Source organism: Zonotrichia albicollis, chromosome 4, assembly GCF_047830755.1.
Source record: "Zonotrichia albicollis isolate bZonAlb1 chromosome 4, bZonAlb1.hap1, whole genome shotgun sequence".
Classification (NCBI taxonomy): Eukaryota; Metazoa; Chordata; class Aves; order Passeriformes; family Passerellidae; genus Zonotrichia; species Zonotrichia albicollis.
Genome location: NC_133822.1, coordinates 14,079,338 through 14,096,619, shown reverse-complemented (window position 1 = coordinate 14,096,619; position 17,282 = coordinate 14,079,338). Strand labels below are relative to the sequence as shown.

General features: G+C 42.8%; 1 protein-coding gene across 3 annotated transcripts in view; it reads right to left on the bottom strand.

Annotated features, from left to right (window-relative positions):
- The window catches only part of LOC102066709 (LHFPL tetraspan subfamily member 3 protein), a 236,427-nt gene that overhangs the window by 36,719 nt on the left and 182,426 nt on the right, over positions 1–17,282 (bottom strand). Inside the window, exon 3 of one of the 3 annotated variants that reach the window (XM_074538861.1) lies at positions 1,087–1,114. The exons of 1 other annotated variant lie outside the window; for it this stretch is intronic. In XM_074538861.1, coding sequence (XP_074394962.1) covers positions 1,098–1,114 — 17 coding nt within the window. In that variant the 3' untranslated portion in view covers positions 1,087–1,097. Of the gene's footprint in view, positions 1–1,066; positions 1,115–17,282 lie in introns of all 3 variants that reach the window. One more of the 3 variants, XM_074538860.1, reaches the window with a different exon arrangement.

The following is a 17,282-nucleotide window of genomic DNA, read 5'->3' as shown; positions in this document are numbered from 1 at the left end:
TATTATCCAGGAAAGTGGACCAGTCACCAGAACACTGATCTCTGGTGGTCTGGTTTTGAATGATGGCTTTAAAACTATTTTGGTGGCTTCACTCTACTCCCCACCTGTACAGTCGTGAAACTGTAGAATCATGGACAACTCTAAGTAAAAGGCACTTCATGTATTCCAATTCCCTTCTCAAAAAAGGTCCAAACAGAGCAGGTTGCTCAGGGTCATGTCCAGTCAAGTTCTGAGGATCCCCAAGGATGGAGATGATACCACCTTGCTGAGCAACCTGGTCAATATTTGATCAGACTTATGCCAAAACCCCCCATCAGCACACTTAAAATATGAATGAAAATCCCACGAGGAAAGAAACCCAAGAAGGGAAAAACTGAGTTCTGCTCTCCATACCAGGCAGCACCCCAAGACCCATGTGGGTAAGTGTGCTTCAAGCTGCTGTGATTAGTCTCACCCTTCATAAACTTTACATACACTAACGTAAAAGGGACTATATAAACACAGGAAAACATTGTATTTGCTCACAGCAGCCTTTTTTAAACAGATACTGTGCAAACAACATTCGTAATTCAGATGTGTCATCTGCCACATGAAGCAAGAGTTTGACAACAGGAGAGTCACAAAGCACTGGCAGAAGCAGAGCTGTCCTTGGAGCCAGCTGCACCAGGAGCAGGCTGGGCTCCCAGGGAAGGCACAGGAGGGCTGGTTCTGCTCCTGACCCGTTAGAACTGCACACTTCCACACCGCTACCACAGATTTCTGAACAGCCATATCCAGGGTGGTCCTCATCCTAGCAGGTACCTCTGAAGGTCACTTAGGAATGACACACACAGCTCGCGGATTTGCCACTAGCAGCTGCCACAAGCTACCAAAAAAGGCAGAATGTTGAGACTCCACAAAACCAAAGCTGAGCTGGAATATCAATATCAGATGAAACGCTTACATGTTGCTGAACATGCTGCCTACGTCAGAAACACGAGACAAGAGCAGAAAGCCATGCAACGCGTTTGGCAGAAGCACGCAGACAATTTCACAGCTCGTCCCTGGGTGCCATGCTCACACTTACGTTAGTCTGGGTCATACTACCTGCACTTGCTTTAAGCATTTCCATCATCTGTGAGGTAGGGAGGGAAAAACAGAATAGTTAAGGTATAATCAAGTGAGATCTTGCACATCATAGTATAATTTGTAAATAAGCTCTTTATTGGATGTAGTGTGGAGAGTGTAAATGGTTCAGGCTTCTACCTCAACTTATCCAGACAGGGAATTTCTGAAAGCCAGGTAAGCAATTCAATGGATTATTAAGGAGGCAGATGAAAAAAACTGGGATTAACAGAGGAAGAAATAGTGACAGAACATAAATAAACACATAAACAAGTAAATAATTTTGCTGTCAGTAAGATAAATTTTTCTGTTGTCATGTCAGAATCAAAACACTCAGTAATACCTTTTGATCAGTGAGCAATTTTAAACACTGTGTTAACCTGTCTGCTTCAAAAATATTTGAATAAAGATGCAAAATTAAAAAACAGATGCCTACAAATCATTACAATGAATTAGACCAAAGATAAAACTGTATCAGTTCTCATCTCAATATGGAAAGATCTGTAGAAGTCTTTATTCTAGGTGAGAAATTACAGTAATAAAAATGATACATCAAGATTTTGTTGATACATTGCTCCTCAGTTTTGATTATACTTCCAAAATCATAGGCACCAAAGACCCAGCCTACCAAAGCCTTTTCTATGCACAAACTTTCCTCTTGGCTTAAATTGTAAGGTTAGCCATGCACTGCGCTTTTAGTTATGCACCCACAGAAGCCTCGTCTGGTGAGATCTTGTGCCTGTGCTACCCTGAGAGAGCCCAGGGGAACCTAAGAGGACTTTGGATCTCAAAGTATCTTCAGTCATCTCCTATAATTACTGCTGTAATTTATTGTGAATTTACAGCACTTTGCACAGTGCATAAACCCTTCATGTCTGATGAGGGCAGATCTAAGTCACCTGAAAGCTGAAGGATTTGTATCAAGAAAAAAATATACTTGCACATCTACAGTTTACACCACTAAACAGCTTTAAATCCCTAACAAGATGGAGAAAACAATTATTTCCTGAGAGAGTGGCAGAGTAATCAATTGGCCCAAACTTCTGCTGTTCAAGGGGAGCCTGAAAGGAGATACTAACCTAGATAGAATTTGAGACACTATCTCAAAACAGTAATTTCTTAACTAAGAACACAGACCAATAGTTCCACTATCACTTGAAAACTGTTTTGAAAAGAATTTAAGGACTTTACTAAATCACACAGAGCCAAACTACCACCAGAGCTGTATTTTCCAGCTGGGCCTAATGTAGAAGAACTGCAAAATACAGTAGAGAAATTACATACAGTAGCTGGAAATATGTAAATGTATTGATTATGTGATTGGCATGTCCCTGCTGAAAATAATCAACATAATGACTTTTCTGAAGATTCACAATAGGCAGTAAGGAAAAAATAAATCTGTGCATGTGTGTAGGTACATTTTTTTGAAAAAAGAATTTTATTTCTATCTGTCTTGGAAGCTGTGATTTTGCATACTGGTACTGGAGTGCCTCCATTGGCTTATCTCTACCATTCTTTCAGCAATGAAAAATAGAACAAATAGAGGTGCTGAAGGGTACACTGGATGACTACTGAGATACAAAGCAAGGCAGCTGTCTCATTTATAATGCTGGGGAAAAATGAGGTAAAGTATCTTATTAAGCAAGTAATAGGGATATCATTTTCCTATTCCCCTATTTTATTTTGGTCCTTCTGCACTGTGAGAGCAAATGATCAGGAATTTGTAGCGATGTACTCGTGCTTGGCTCCCTGCCTCCTCTGGCACATCCTGGTTCAGTGGAACTGAGGCTGCTTTGTGCAGATTAGGTGGCAGCCGTTAAAATTCAGAAGCATGACACCAATTGGATACACTTAGGAAATATACTTGGAAAACCAAGTCTTCATTCAAGCACTGATGAAGGTTCCCAAGCACCTCATGCTCTCCCAGACACCTGAGCTTTCTCTGGGATCACCCAAGGATGTCCCAGCCTGTCCAGCCCTGCAGGACACACAGTCTGTGCTGCCACCTCAGGACATGGGATGTGCAGCCCCTTCCTCGGAACACCAAAGAATTCACATTCTCTGAGCAGAGAGAGAGATAATTCTCTTTCACAGGTTTTTTCCTGGAGAAGCACAGAGAGAAGAGAACACAATTCTTGTCCCTACTTGCTGCTCCTCCTGTTGCTTTTGCTCATGTGGAATGTGTTAGGAAGATTGTTTACCTGAAGTGAGTTCTTAATTGGACTCCAGAGATGGCTGTTTATATTAATTGGCCAATTGGGTCAAAGCTGTGTCCTGGCTGTCTGGAGACAGTCGTGGGATTTTCTTTAGTATGTATCTTTAGTATAGTATAGTATAGTATAGTATAGTATAGTATAGTATAGTATAGTATAGTATAGTATAGTATAGTATAGTATAGTATCCTTTCAGTATTCTTTAGAGTATTCTATACTATACTATAATATAATATAATACAGTTTTAATCAAGCAATTGTTCAGCATTCTGAATTAATGGAGTCAGATTCCAGTCATTCCCTGCTTGGGGGTCTCCTTGTTTACCACAGAACACCAAGGAGAAGACTCAGAGGGACTTCTCTTTGCTAAACCATGATGAGGCCTGTGAGATTCTGGCAGGCTTGTGACCACCTGGGGATGTGCCCACATCCTTGTTTCATTTGGGATCAGGAGGATGTTTCTGAAGTGAATTTCCCAGTTATTGTGTTTGTTCCAGCTGCTAATAGGCAACTGTGGGGCCAAGCAGGAGGTTGGCTGGAATAACACCATCTCTGCACCACGCTGCTGGCATGGGCTTTGGGCCCCCAGCACAAGCTGTTTCCTCCTGCAGTGCTGCTCCTTTTGCTAATGTAGATGTTGCCTGACTGAATCCTGCTGACTTGATTGATCCTATTTAAATCAATGTGATTGTTTGTACGAACAAGGTTGATAGAACTGGTCTTGAGTGGCATTTACTCCACCATGCTCTTTGGCGTATAAATCAGCTGTTTGGGCAGTGGTAACTGTTTTGTTACCACTGCGAATTTAGGGAAATCTGTTAAAGACAATAAAGAAAGTGCATATTTGCAGTGAAACAACTGATATTAGCACTTGGCTGGTCTCATTTAGATGTATACAGTAACCTTGCTCTGGAGGTAGTTTAAAGAGATTCTTCTGTCTTTTGAAAGATCTGTGAAATAATCAAGTTCATACTTGATACATACATACATCATACATACATCAATGTATATGGTACTTTCTTCCAAAGTATCATATACATTGATGCGTTATGCATTTGGTTACATAGTTTTAAATCTGCATATGGCTGTTTGTACCCAGTGATTCTTTTCTCTTTTTTTAATGGTTACAGTAAAATTCTGCATGATTTATATCACAAGTAGTAATTTCAGCTAGAAATATTGATGACATCTTGCCTATGGCAATAAACAAGTTTTAATAGTACAGTAAAGCATGTTCTTTCTTCTTAATTAGTCTCCATTCATTAATCATGCAGATTATTTACAAAAAGCCTAACACAATAGAAAAGAAGAATTACTAATGCAATGGCTGTATGCCCAGGATCACATGAAATTCATCAATATAAGCTAGTTGAGCCTCTATAATCTCAAGGTGTTTATGAAATAGTAGGGAGAAAGCTTTAGGTTAAGCACATTTAGTATAAAAAGTAGTTGTTTAATTTTTTTCTTAAGATGAAATTCTCCTATTTTTGAGGGAAAATTGAAATGCTTGATGGGTTAAAGCCACAGACATCTTGCAGTAAGGTATAAGAAGCCTTGTCAGATCACTAACAGAAACAATCTTTATGATGCTGAGATTTTGTAGCTTATAATTAAACACAATTTTTCAGCCTCTGTAACCTGTATCATCTTTACAGGCTGTATTTTATACATCACAGCAATTAGAGAAGCCTACAGGGCACATTTAGAAGGCTTTCTGTCAGGAGCTGGTGGTGTAGTGACTCAGCAAGGCATCAGAAAGCTTTGCTTTGTGCACCTCCGGGGGGCTGGACCTGTCAGATTAACACAAGGGGCTATTTTTGTAACATCCAAAAAGTTTCTGCTGTACATCAAAGTGCACTAGCTGCTTATTTTAGATGACAGCAACTCTTAGATTTGTCTTGAACAATGCAGTCTTTAGCACTTTTTTGGTATGTACTTCTCCAAAAAGAAAATTTCCTGTGAAGCATTTTGTTGAATAAGGGCTTCCCATTTGAGATCATCAGAGACATTTTCATCCTGTGCTTCAAACGTTCCAGTAAATTAACAGCCCATGTACCAAAGGGAAGAGGCTGTCATGTCATGTTGGGGAGTACTATGAGCATGGACATCTGGATTTTTGCCCTGCTCTTCAGCTGAGCTGGGCTTTGGTCCCAGGCAGTGGAAAGAGCCTCTTGAAAAGGGATCCTCAGTTGGTCTGGCTTTTTATTAACCTGTTAATTTTCTACTCCCAGCAACCGAAGTCTCACCCTCCTTCCCAGACACTCAGTTATTCCCATTCCTGAAACTAACTTGCCTGAAAGCTGCTCTTTTCCCTGAGGTCATTGATGAATTGGCATGTGTAGCCTTCCACAAGCAGAGGGGCTGTGAGTTACTTTCCCCGGCTGCTCTTAAATCTGCCCATGGTGTTTGGAGAATTAATCTGAGCATTTTGCCCTGACTTGAGTCTCTTTCCTTGTGCCTGACCTAATGGGATCCTGACTGCAGAAGTGTGAAGCAGTGGAAGATGTGAGGTCACAGATGTGTCCCCATGGTCAGAATCAAGAAATTTTGGCAAGTTCTGGAGAGATAATGGAAATTACCTCTGAAACCAGGTAATTTCACCAATAATGTCAATAATGACATTTGGCTTTCACAATGTGCCCTTTGTTTGTGTAGACCTCAGAAGGATATTGTCAAAGAGATTGCTGTTAACTCCAATGGCACAGTGAAGTGGCTTGGAAAAGGTGACACCAGAGTCAACAAACGCACTGAAATTGGAGTGAGCTTTTCCGAGTCATGGCCTGACTCAGCTCTCCTTGCCCCTGCTGCTGCAACACCACTGGAGCCGCCCTCTCTGCTCCTTTTTGCTGTTGCCTTTTTGTGGTCCCTCCCAGCTGCCCATCCCTGCTCGCCAAAGCATTTACAATAAATCCCCTGGCTGGCCTGTGCTCCTGGGGCTCTCTTGGCAAAATTCAGCTGCACTTTTCTAGATGGGGATGGATTAACTGTGTGCTTAAAAGCTTTGCTGGATGGAGACCTGGACTCCAGAGCCAGACCCACCTTCATTGCTGGAGCCTGCAAGGAACAGGAGAAGACATTTTTCTCTTTCTCACATGCTGACTGGGAAAGGGGTGGGCAAGAGAAGGAGAGAGCCCTGACTTGGTTTTTGCAGTGCATTGCTGTCATCAGAGCCCTGGGCAATGAGGCTCTGAGTACTCCCAGAACCCAGAGCATCCTGGGGAGAATTAATACAAGGGCTGAGCTGAAAAGTAGCTCTGTCATATTTTTTAATACAAACATTTGGAGAAAAGTTTTTCCCGTTGACGTTTGAAAAAAGAAACACCTAAAACCCCACAAAACTTTTTATGCAGGGAGCTGTTAACAGTAGTGGAAATATTAGACTTATACTGTAGTAACTTGTAGTTATATGAATACATGCCCATAAAAAAAGCATTTGGGGGTTTTTAGTAGGAACTTGGTACTACTACTAATAATACTTTCATTTGAGTAGCTCTTGTCTGCAAAACATATCAATGATTGTAGGTAAATTACTCAATGCAGGGGTGCTGGAGCCTCCCTTCCCTAAGCTATTTAAAAGCATCATGTTGTGCCTGTTATTATAAGAACAAGCATTTAACATCCTATTGAAAATAAAAACCATTCTTCTTACTTGTTTTCCCAACTGAAGCTTATTTCTACTGTTTTCTCAGAGAAGCAACAAAGTTTGGGCTTAATCTGTTTAAATGCACCTTCAATTTTCATCCCTTACATTATTACCATATATGCATGATTTTTAAAAGTCTGTTCCTGAAGTTATTTCACCCATCAAAAGGCTTGGTTTTGCTTCGGAGGTGTGTGTCTTATATAGTAAACTTCCCTGTAGTATACAGGACAAAGATTTCTTTGCTGAATCACTACAGTCAACAGGAATTTCAGTACCTATATCTATGGCAGTTGGGTGAGGTCTCTTTTAGTTTCTTTCTCTTTTAGGTTGCTGCTTTTGTTGTGGGTCTCCCTAGACTCTCAGCACAGCAGCATGAGCTGAGGGTTCTCAGCATGGCAGCTGTAAGAATCATTGATTTTTTTTTTTGTCAATAGCTGAAACAGAAAAAATAAAAAATATTTCTGTCAGCTTTTTGAAAAGCAATTCTAAAAATTTAATTTCAGATCAGCAAAATACATGATTTGAGGGATGGTATAAAAGTAGAAGAAAAAAAGCCCGGCATCACAAAGTGGAAGAATAAAGCATGGCAGCTATTCTTCCCTGACCTGGTGTTCAAAGGAAAAGATGTTCACTGAGGGCAAAACCCACTCTTGCACATGCAGAGATTTGAGCCAAAGCCCTTCTTTTACTAGAGATGTTCTCTAGCTCCAGCCAGAGGTCACCTGAAATAAGAAGTTCTCCAGCTCTCCTGCTGTGACTGTTTTACTTTTCATTGCAACTGTACAAATGCTCAGCAGTTAAGTAGAGCAGAGCACATATCTGAGTGAGTTTTCTGTCTGGTACAACCTATGGTTAAGACACAGCACCATCAGATTTTAGCTTGGCAAAGGCCAGTGAAGCCATTTACATTGAATTAGATCACACTGAAAGAACAGGTTTCAGCCACATTCCCCAGAATGTCCTGGATGAGCAGCAGCTGCCCTGGAGCAGGGCTGTGGGAGCTCCATTCTCCCAGGCAAGGGAGGGCTGGAATCACTATTGATGAATTTGACACAAGTTCATAAAGGATTTTTATGATCCAAAATTGCATTTTTTAAATAATAAAAGAATGAAAAATGCTGTTTCTAAATGCTGCTCACCCCTTCTGAACATCAATCATGCACATTGAAAATCCCACTTTCTGTGACAGTCCATGCATGTGATCTTTACCTGCACTCATAGGAGAGGTGCTGGTGAATCCTTGTGATCACTCAGCTCAAGGAAAGACAGTAATGTGATCTCAGTTTATTTCCTTCAATTCCTGGTCTGTCTGTCAGACAGCCCTAACCTGAAGGATCTGCACACTGATGTTACCTTACTAATCTCACTGGTTTAGATTCCAAAGTCCCAAGGTAGTATGCCAGCTGTCTTGCACACATTATTATTTTTGTATCTAAATCTTCTTTAAATATTGGGCAGATTCTCTTTTCATAGCTGAGTAGTTATTTCAGTGAGTGTGGCAGTTGATTTACAGTTGGTACTGTGTGCACTTTCTGTAGTGAAGCATAAAATTGAAAAGCTTATGTCAAATTCATTCATACATGGACACGCTCAAGAACAAATTAATTTTAAAGCACTCACAGGGTGTATAATGTTTCTATGTCATGCTTTACAAATCTATAAAGTAATTTATAACATAAAGCCTACTTTGGAAAAGAGCTGTAGTAGAGCAGATAGCAGAGTTATTTCAATCTAAAATATCCCAATGCTACACTCCCCCAGATATCTGCAATTCAGATCTGATAGGAACCATGAGTAATCAGTTTCTAAAGCAAAATTATTATACAAGAGAAGGCTCTCAGTGCAATGTCCTCTTGCAAAACCAGGCTATTCTAGGACAAATTAGGTTTTCTAACCATCAGTATGCAGCACACTAGATAAGGTGTCAGATTCAGATCTCAAACTAGTATAATTCAGAAACCACAGCCATATATCAAGATAAACTCTTAAAGGTGCATATTGGATAAATCTCATATGTAACTGTAATGCCAGGGCCCCTGTAATTAACATCAAGGGAGTTTTCAGCCCATGAGAGCAGATGCCTTCAAGCTGGCACTACTGTTGTGGTCCTTCTCTTCCGGATGGCCCAGCCCACGGAGGGCACCTCTGCACAGGGTGAGTGTCTTCCCTGTGCCATTCCAGCACAGGCTTTTTGAACATCCTTCCAGTGTTTTTTGTATTTTGGAACACCACCAGGTTCTTTCTGCTTTCTTTGGCAGAATCTGGAGCTGCCAGCACTGTTTGACACCAGCCTCTTGCTGCATGGACCAAGGGACGCAGCAATCAAGAGAAGAGCACCTCTCTCTGATCACAGCCAAGCTCCTTGTCTGCTTGCAGCAAAGTCATGCCTGTAAATTCCCCCCAGTGAGCACTTATCATTAGCAAGTGTGGTGGGCAATCATCAGAAACATTCAGAGACAGTAACCCAAGCTCAGCCCTGAGGTGAGCAGCTACAGCTGCCCTCAAATGGCAGGCTTGCACGGACAGGAATGAGTGCTGAGTCTAAAGAGCTGCCAGAAGCCAGCTGTGTCACAGCCACTCCTGCTCCCTCCTTGCTTTTTTTTTTTTTTTCCGGGGCATTCCTGCTCTCTGCAAGCAGCAACTTAATATACTAACAGTGCAGGGAGTGAAATATACAGCAATGACCGTGGACTGCTGGCATGCTCCTATTCCCACTATTCATCCCACTTGGCATGTGTGTTGCACCTGGGTAGCTAACTCTGTAATTTGGACACAAGTTGTGCGTTCCCTCATCTCCTCAGGAGAAAGAGAGATATAATCAGAATTTAGAAGGGCTTCTAAAAGGTGCATATTTCAAAGGTAAAATTGCAACATAAAGCATTCAGAGAAACTATAGCCCAAGTACCACCTGTGTGCAGAAGGGGGGAGGAAAATATCATTCTTTGTAACAGCCAGTGGAGGCAGACAAAAGAGTCTAACTCAAAGCAGCTGCTCCTACTCCTTGCATCACAGGGAGGAAGCCCTAGCTGCAGTCCCCTCATGCAGTGAACTTTGAGGTATTTATGAAAAGTGGAACAGCTTCCACAGTGCAGGGCAGTAAAGGTCACGTCAGCACAGCTGGGCTGGTAACCAGTCAGTACAGCACACCCACAGCAATGGGGAAAGAAACCCTGGCTATGGGGCAATGGGACCATCCTTCCACACAAACACACAGGCTGGGGGTCACTGTGGAGCTGGGTGGGAGGATGGTCACACAGGGTGGAAGAGCTGAGCCTCACCCTTGCCTTCTGCTTAATGCTGGGACCCCATTTCTGAAAAATACCAAATGACATTGGGTGCATCAACACAGGAATTGGTTTTGTTGGACATTCTCTTCCTGAAAGTCCATTCAAACCAGGTCGCCCAAAAGTCCTTTTGAAAAGATTGACCACTGCCAGTCTTGTGTACTGCATTCCTCCTCACAGCCACCACATTGCTGACAGAATGGGGAGGAAGAAAAGTCCTTATTCCAGCAGGAAAGGCTGAAAAGGGAAGAGCTATTAGTCTGAAATTCTGCTATTAAAGAGGAAGGTTTCAAAGGAACCCAAAGAAAAATTGCATCCAGCTCAGTGGGAATGCCTTAGGTATAAACTTCACCTATTTCTTTGCAGCAAGCCAACTGCTTTAAACAAAAGGATTCCAAAATATGCTTTGTCATCAGAAGGCAGTGGCTGACAGCCAGCAAGCACAAGGAATAGTGGGGTGCTGGAGGAGCCCTGCCCCAGTGCAGTGGGGAGGCAGCTGCATGAGTGCTGGGCTGGGGGCTGTGCCATTTGCTGAGTGCTTTGCACATCCCCGTTTGCAGTCAATAATAAATACCTGCAATGTTAATAATTTGCACTGGAATGCTCTGTGAGTACTTTCTGCCTCAGGTTGCACTTTTTTCTTTAAAGTTTCAGCACAGCAGTTCAGCAGTTTTTGAGAACCTGTGTCATTGCCTCAGGAATTCCTGACCCCCAGAGGAGACGAAATTCATCAGCTTTCCTGTGGCTGTCATAGCAGTACTGAAATATTAAATAAATGGTATTTGGAATGAGTTTTTTTGATTTTGATTGTGAAAATCAGTAATAAAATCCTTGACAATTAGCAATCAGTGTAGACCTATCCCACCATTCCTTTGCAGATGCAGAGAATTAGATCCATAAAGTGGTGATAGCATGAAGCCATGATGTTGCAGCACCCACCTTTCAGGAACCCAACCCTCCTAGAGCAAAGCAGGATGGATGTAGGGAGCTTGCAGCTTGAGGAGAGAGATGGGTTCCTAAGCTTGGGATCCAGGAAAGCCAATATAATGCAGAAAAACTGACTGTGATAGAGGCCAGAAGGCATTTGAAATGAAAGACTACTGAGTTCTGCATGGAAAACACAGGAAATGCTCAGCTTTCCTGGTGGGTGGAGAGCTTCTGCTCAAGAGCATTTCTATGGACCCCTGCTGTTTCCTACTCTCGTATTACAAGAAGACAGTTATTGTTTGTCTTCCCTTCTACTGTATTAAATCTTTCCAGGTGGCTGTCACAATGAAAAGTCTGCTGGGACTGCCCTGGACACCTCTGCAATGCCAGGAGAGGATGAAGTCTTGATCTTGTCTGTGGTGGGTATTCATTCCTAGCCAAGACTGTCTTCTTTGACAATGTGCTAAGATTTTGGGTAGGGGGGAACACTCCCCAGAGATCACCAAGTCTCCTGTCCAGGCTGAAATAAAAATCTCCTGCAGGTAGGTCCTCTCTCTGTGTGGACAAGAGAATTATTGAGTAAATGCCTTTATAAATGCCAGAAAAATACTGATTAACAAATTACATTTGTTTCTCTCAAACACTGCCATCACTTTCTTAATGAATTGATGTGAAAGGGTTTCTCTCTTGAGCTGGCTTTGTAAGTGTGCTGCTAAGGAGGCAGGTAGAGTGCCAGGGTAAATAAGCTTGTGCAGGGCTCTTGGAGATTATGGCTGGAGGTTTCCTCCAGCTGCCAAACTAACATAGAGTGAAGCCTACAGTGTAGACAAACATTCCGCTACTGCCCCAGATTTCAAGTTGGCTTACATAAAATGTGGATTTATGCAATTTATGTGCAATATAAAAGACTTTCTAAGGTGTTTGACTTGATATTCCAGGGCATAAAACAAGCACAAGGTTTAATAAAGCACATAGGAAACAAAAATGAAGAACTGCTTTCCCTGAGCACCATTTGGCAATAAGCCATCATCATTAAACACAGGGTACCTAGTAGGGATGTACAGAGATTGTTCCTAGACCTAAAAATGCTCATCAGCAGTGCAGATGCTACATTGGATCGTGGCTGATAAAATCTGCAGCTCGCACAAGAATCGATGTTATGTTTAAAAGATGAAGAGGAGGCAGCGATACGAGACCTGTTGCTTGGTCAGACAAATCCACTGCTTTTAAGTACAGCCAAATAGAGAGTTAAACTCCTCAGAAGAAGAAATATTAGCTGCTCTAGTTAAGTGCTGTTTTTTCTCTAAAGGCTTTAGAGGCCAAAGGAGAAGACAAAAAAACCTCAAGTCCTCTAATAACTCAGAAGGCTAATGAAACCTTGACTGACTAAACAGGGGATGCTGAGATGGAGGCAGGAGCTGAGGCTAACAGTGCTACCTGTGGTCTTAGTATCCACTGAGGATGCTGAAAAACTGGGAAAGAGGCAGAGAAGAACTGCAAAAGGGAGCCAAGGACTACAGAAAGCACCTAATGGGGAGAGAGAGGTTTAGAAAGCACTGTCTGTCTAGCTTATCAAAAAGATTGAAAAGTCTTGATTACGGAGAAAAACTCTTCACGGAGGCAAATGAGCTCTTGATTTTGGTGGAAAAGGATGAATGCTTAAAAGCTGAAGCCAAATATATCTGGAGTGGAAATTAGGCAAAACATGTTAATAATGAGGGCTTAAAACAAGCTGCTGAGAGAAGACAAGGAGTCTGCAGTGCTTGATGAAGATGTCTCAATGCTTTTCTGAGACAATTTTCTTGAATACATGCTACGTTTCAGTCCATCCCCACAAGGGCACAAATGGGTGATATTTTAAGAGTGGCGTTAAAATCCAGTTATCTTTTTCATCTTCAAGCTCTGGGACCTTGTATCTGGAGGCACACAGGGGTGTACATGCCAGCTGGAGTCCTGCAGGGAGAAGAGGCCCCTCCTTGCTCTTCCTCCCCTTCCAGCAGGAGAGTCATGTCAAGAGCCAGCATTGGCAGTCAGTCCTAAATCCTGGCTTGCTGCATTTCCAAAATGCCTTGCAGAACAATGAACCCCTTGCTGGTCTGTCCTCATTGCAACTATTCCCAGAGCAGAAGGACAGCAGGGCCTTGCAGGGTGACCACATCAGCTCCCACTTGTCCTGGGCAGGATGGGTGGCTTGGGGCACTGAGCCAGGCTGGCACAACTCCAGTGGGTGCTGCATTCATCTGGGGGATCATTCAAGAGAACAGCCTGTGTTCTCATCCTTGAGAGAGTTTTCTACCTCAATATTTTTTCTTCACTAAAATAAATATCTTCATTCTGTTTCCTCTCTCTCTTCATCTTCGAGAGATAAACAATTATTTTTTCCCCAGTGGAGCACCATCATCCTTCAACTGCCTGTTAGAGAGCTTCACCCTCGCTTAGTTGGTGAGCTCACCTCTGCAAGATCTGTGCATCAGTCCTGCAGCCTGGACTAGAAATGCAGTGCTGTGGTTCTGCTTTTGGAACCAGCAAATGGTTCTCAGTATGTTCAGTCGATGGTGGGATTGAACTCAACAGGGCTAAAAGGCTCAAAATAAGGTGGGTATGATTTCACCTGTAGCAAAACAATAATCCTCACCTTCTTTGAAGCTCATTGTAGCTACTTTTTACTCCTTTAAGTTGTCAGTCTCATGGCAAGAAGCTGGCAAAAAATTAACTCCCACGCTTGGCTTTGCAACAGGAAAGTGAGTGCGTCATGCAATGATGTTTCAGGCTTTCATCAATTTATCTTTGACAAAATGCAGCTCTTTAGAGAGAGATCAAGGCTGGGAAAAAAAAGACAATGCTGACATTCTATCCTGGTACTTCTAGACTTTTTTAGCACGGAGAGTCGTTTACTCAGCATTTAAAGAAATTGTCAAATCTTTGTATACTATAGAAGAGGGAAAGTCTGAACAGCAGTAGCAGTGGTGGAGCAGCCCAGGGAGGCAAAAGATATGTGGACTGAGCCTGAACGTGCAGTGCCTTGTGTTAACGCAGATCCCATGTCTGGGACCCTTGAGTATTCAGCCCTTGGAGGGAGTAACTTTCCTCCAGCTTCTGAATAGTTCCCAAACAGGAATATTCCCTGACAAGCAGCAAATCATTGCTGCTCAGCAGGCAACTGCCTGGTCTCATGGGGACACAGTCAGAAATTTAGGATCCTGCTCTTTTCCCACCTCATGCTCATTCCAGCAGGACCCCACACATATTTTCTTCCTGTGACTTTCTAGGGAAAACAGTTGAGTTACAAGGGACAAAGCTGTTTCATGAGAAATATAAATCCTTAATGTGTGGTTAAGCACAGAAATATTTTCTGATTTATTTGTTTGTTTTTAAGGATGTAGAGAGGGGTAATAAACAGGAAAATCATTGTGTCAGTGATGTGTTTTCAGAAGGATGAAGAATGAGTTATTTAATGGAAAATTTAAAGATGTGATTGCACTCTGTCATGAGAATGTACAAGTTTGGCCATGGAATAATCCACTGACTTTTGTAGAATCGTCCTAACTTAATAGTCAGAAAGGAGGTGGAAATTAGACATAAAGCCCACCTTCATAGTCTTGGGAATTCAAAGGATAGAATTCTGACTTGTAGAGATAAGCATTTAAATCAGCTGATTTAACAACTATTAAAAATAGTTGAAAATATTGAAACTTGAAAAATAAAGAAAATCAAGAAAGAAATCAGGATAAAATATTTGGAATTGCCAAAGACAAATGGAGAAGTGGAAATTAATGACAAATACAAAAAAAGCAAACCCAAATCCCAAAGGTTTTCTCAGAAAAGTACCTTCTAGAGCAACCATACCACAGTAGAGGAAAGAAGAACTTATGAAGACATTAATCAAGGCATGAGTGAAAGGAAAATGAGATGCTTCAGGGCACAAAGATGACAGAAAGCATATCTGTGGCAATAAAGGATGATGGAAATCATACAGAGGGAAATATAACAAAGTATACATGAGGAGAGGATGCAAGCACTGCAGAACACCTACTCTGAACAATACAGTCTTTTGCTCTCACTAAAAGCAAAAATCAATAAACTCTGTGTAGGAAGAAAAGCTTATTAAATCATTGACTGTCCAAGTAGATATTCCTGTTGGCAAACACCCTGCTCTGTATGATGGATGGACACCAGGGTCAAGAGGTCATTCACCGAAGTGATCAGGCTTCATAAAATCCAGATTTGCAAACAGCTGGGGCAGCAGAGGCTCAGTGCAGTTACTGCTGTTGCTGATTTCCATGTGCTGCAACACTGCAAGCTCCTTTTTGGAGCAGTGGGAGGGTTTCAATGAAGAAGTGGAGGCAGTCCCACAGCTCTGGCCCTGGGCATGTTCCATGGCTGGGCACACTGCAGTGCCTGCCCCTGGAGCAGCCATGGAGCTCAGCTCTGAATTACCAGCACTGTGGTTCTCTCCCTCCCCCTGCTTGTCCAACATGGAACCTGGTGGTACAAGTGGGATGAAACCATAACATTAATTCCTTGTGTGGAGACACTTCCTACCTCATCCCCAGCAAAGGACTCTTGAAGCCTGGATCACAAAGGTTTAGCTTGGAAGGGACCTTCAAAGATCACCTAGCTTAAGCCCAGTGCCATGGGCAGGGGCACCAAGCTGCTGAAGGTCACCCTACGTTTGGCACATACCAAAGCAACCATAAAATGCCTCCTTTCAAGCTACCCTGTGTTTCTTCCACTGTCTGGCAGCAAGCTGTAGCTTAATTCAATTTTAGCTCTCCCTGTTGGCTATTTATATTACTGGTGGGTCTCATCCACCAGCATCAGCCCATTTCCTCCTTACACCCCCTGCCCCATCCCTACACCCCTCACCCTCAGCATTACTGACCCCTTTGTGCAGGTGAAACACACAGAGCTCTTTCAGTCACCTGTTGAGAGAGAGAGAGTGTCCTAGATTGACTGTATGATGCTTTTATCCCCAGTCATCTTGTTCTGTTTATGCTGAATAATAAGTTTTGCACCTTTAAGATTTGTTCCAGAGAGTGAAGGGGGAGAGAAGAACGCGCAGTTTGTTTTCAGACACTGCACTCACTCCTTCACACTCCTGCTCCTGGACTGTGCTGTCTGTGGAGGGACAGACAGCGAGACAGAGCTCTCCTTTGGTTTTAGTTAGTTTAGCTGGCGGAGGCAAAGAAGTTCCCTGGACTGTGGGGTTTTTTCCCCTTTTCTTTGGAGCTGTTCAGCCCTGCTCTGGCCTGAACACCAGCAGAGCACCAGCAGCTCCACCTGAGGCCCACCAGGCCGGGCCTGGGCCGCGACATTTCCAGCACTGAGGGACTGATCAGAGACTGAGTGAGCTGTACTGCAACCCGGGTAGGGGACTTTCTGAGTTTGTCATCTCTTTTGGAGCATCAAAGGGTTTTATTGTCTAATATTGTTTAGGTTTTATTGTTTAATAAGCAGGTGTTTCCCCCACTTTTCTCCAAGGAGGTATTTTCTCCTGGACCGATTGTGGGGAGGGGACAAATGAATCTGCTTTCCTAGAGGAGCCCCTTTGGGGGTTCTCTCCCAAATCTGCCCCAAACCAAGACAGGGAGGCAAAGGAAAGGAGCTGTCAAGGGAGAGCACTGCACTGTAAACTTCAGGGATGTGCATTTCATCCCTAACTGTGCAGCTGAGCAGCCAAACCTGGGGCACAAAGAAACCATGGTCCTACAGGACCAGGTCACAAACCCAGTGCCCAACCTCCTTTCTTCTGTGGCACCTTCTTCTGATCCAAGGTGACTGTCAGGGAGCTCAAACACATTTCCAGGTACACCTCAGAGCCCTGTGCACAGTGGGCTGGATTTTGGTGAAGATATGAGATCCAGAGATGACAGCCGTGGAAATGTCACAGCCCCTTCCACAGTTCCCCTCCTCCTCTGAGTGTCCTCCTCCTCCAGTAAGATTTCTGTTCCATCCAATGCAAAGCATTTGCATTTCATTAAGTACTTCTTCCTTTAAATAATGCCTCATTATGACTTTCTTTTTGGGTTAGGTATTTCATTAATTTCTAAGCATACTAATTATGTTTTTCTTTCGGAGGGAAGATGGGCATGCCCTGAAGCTTGGGAATGC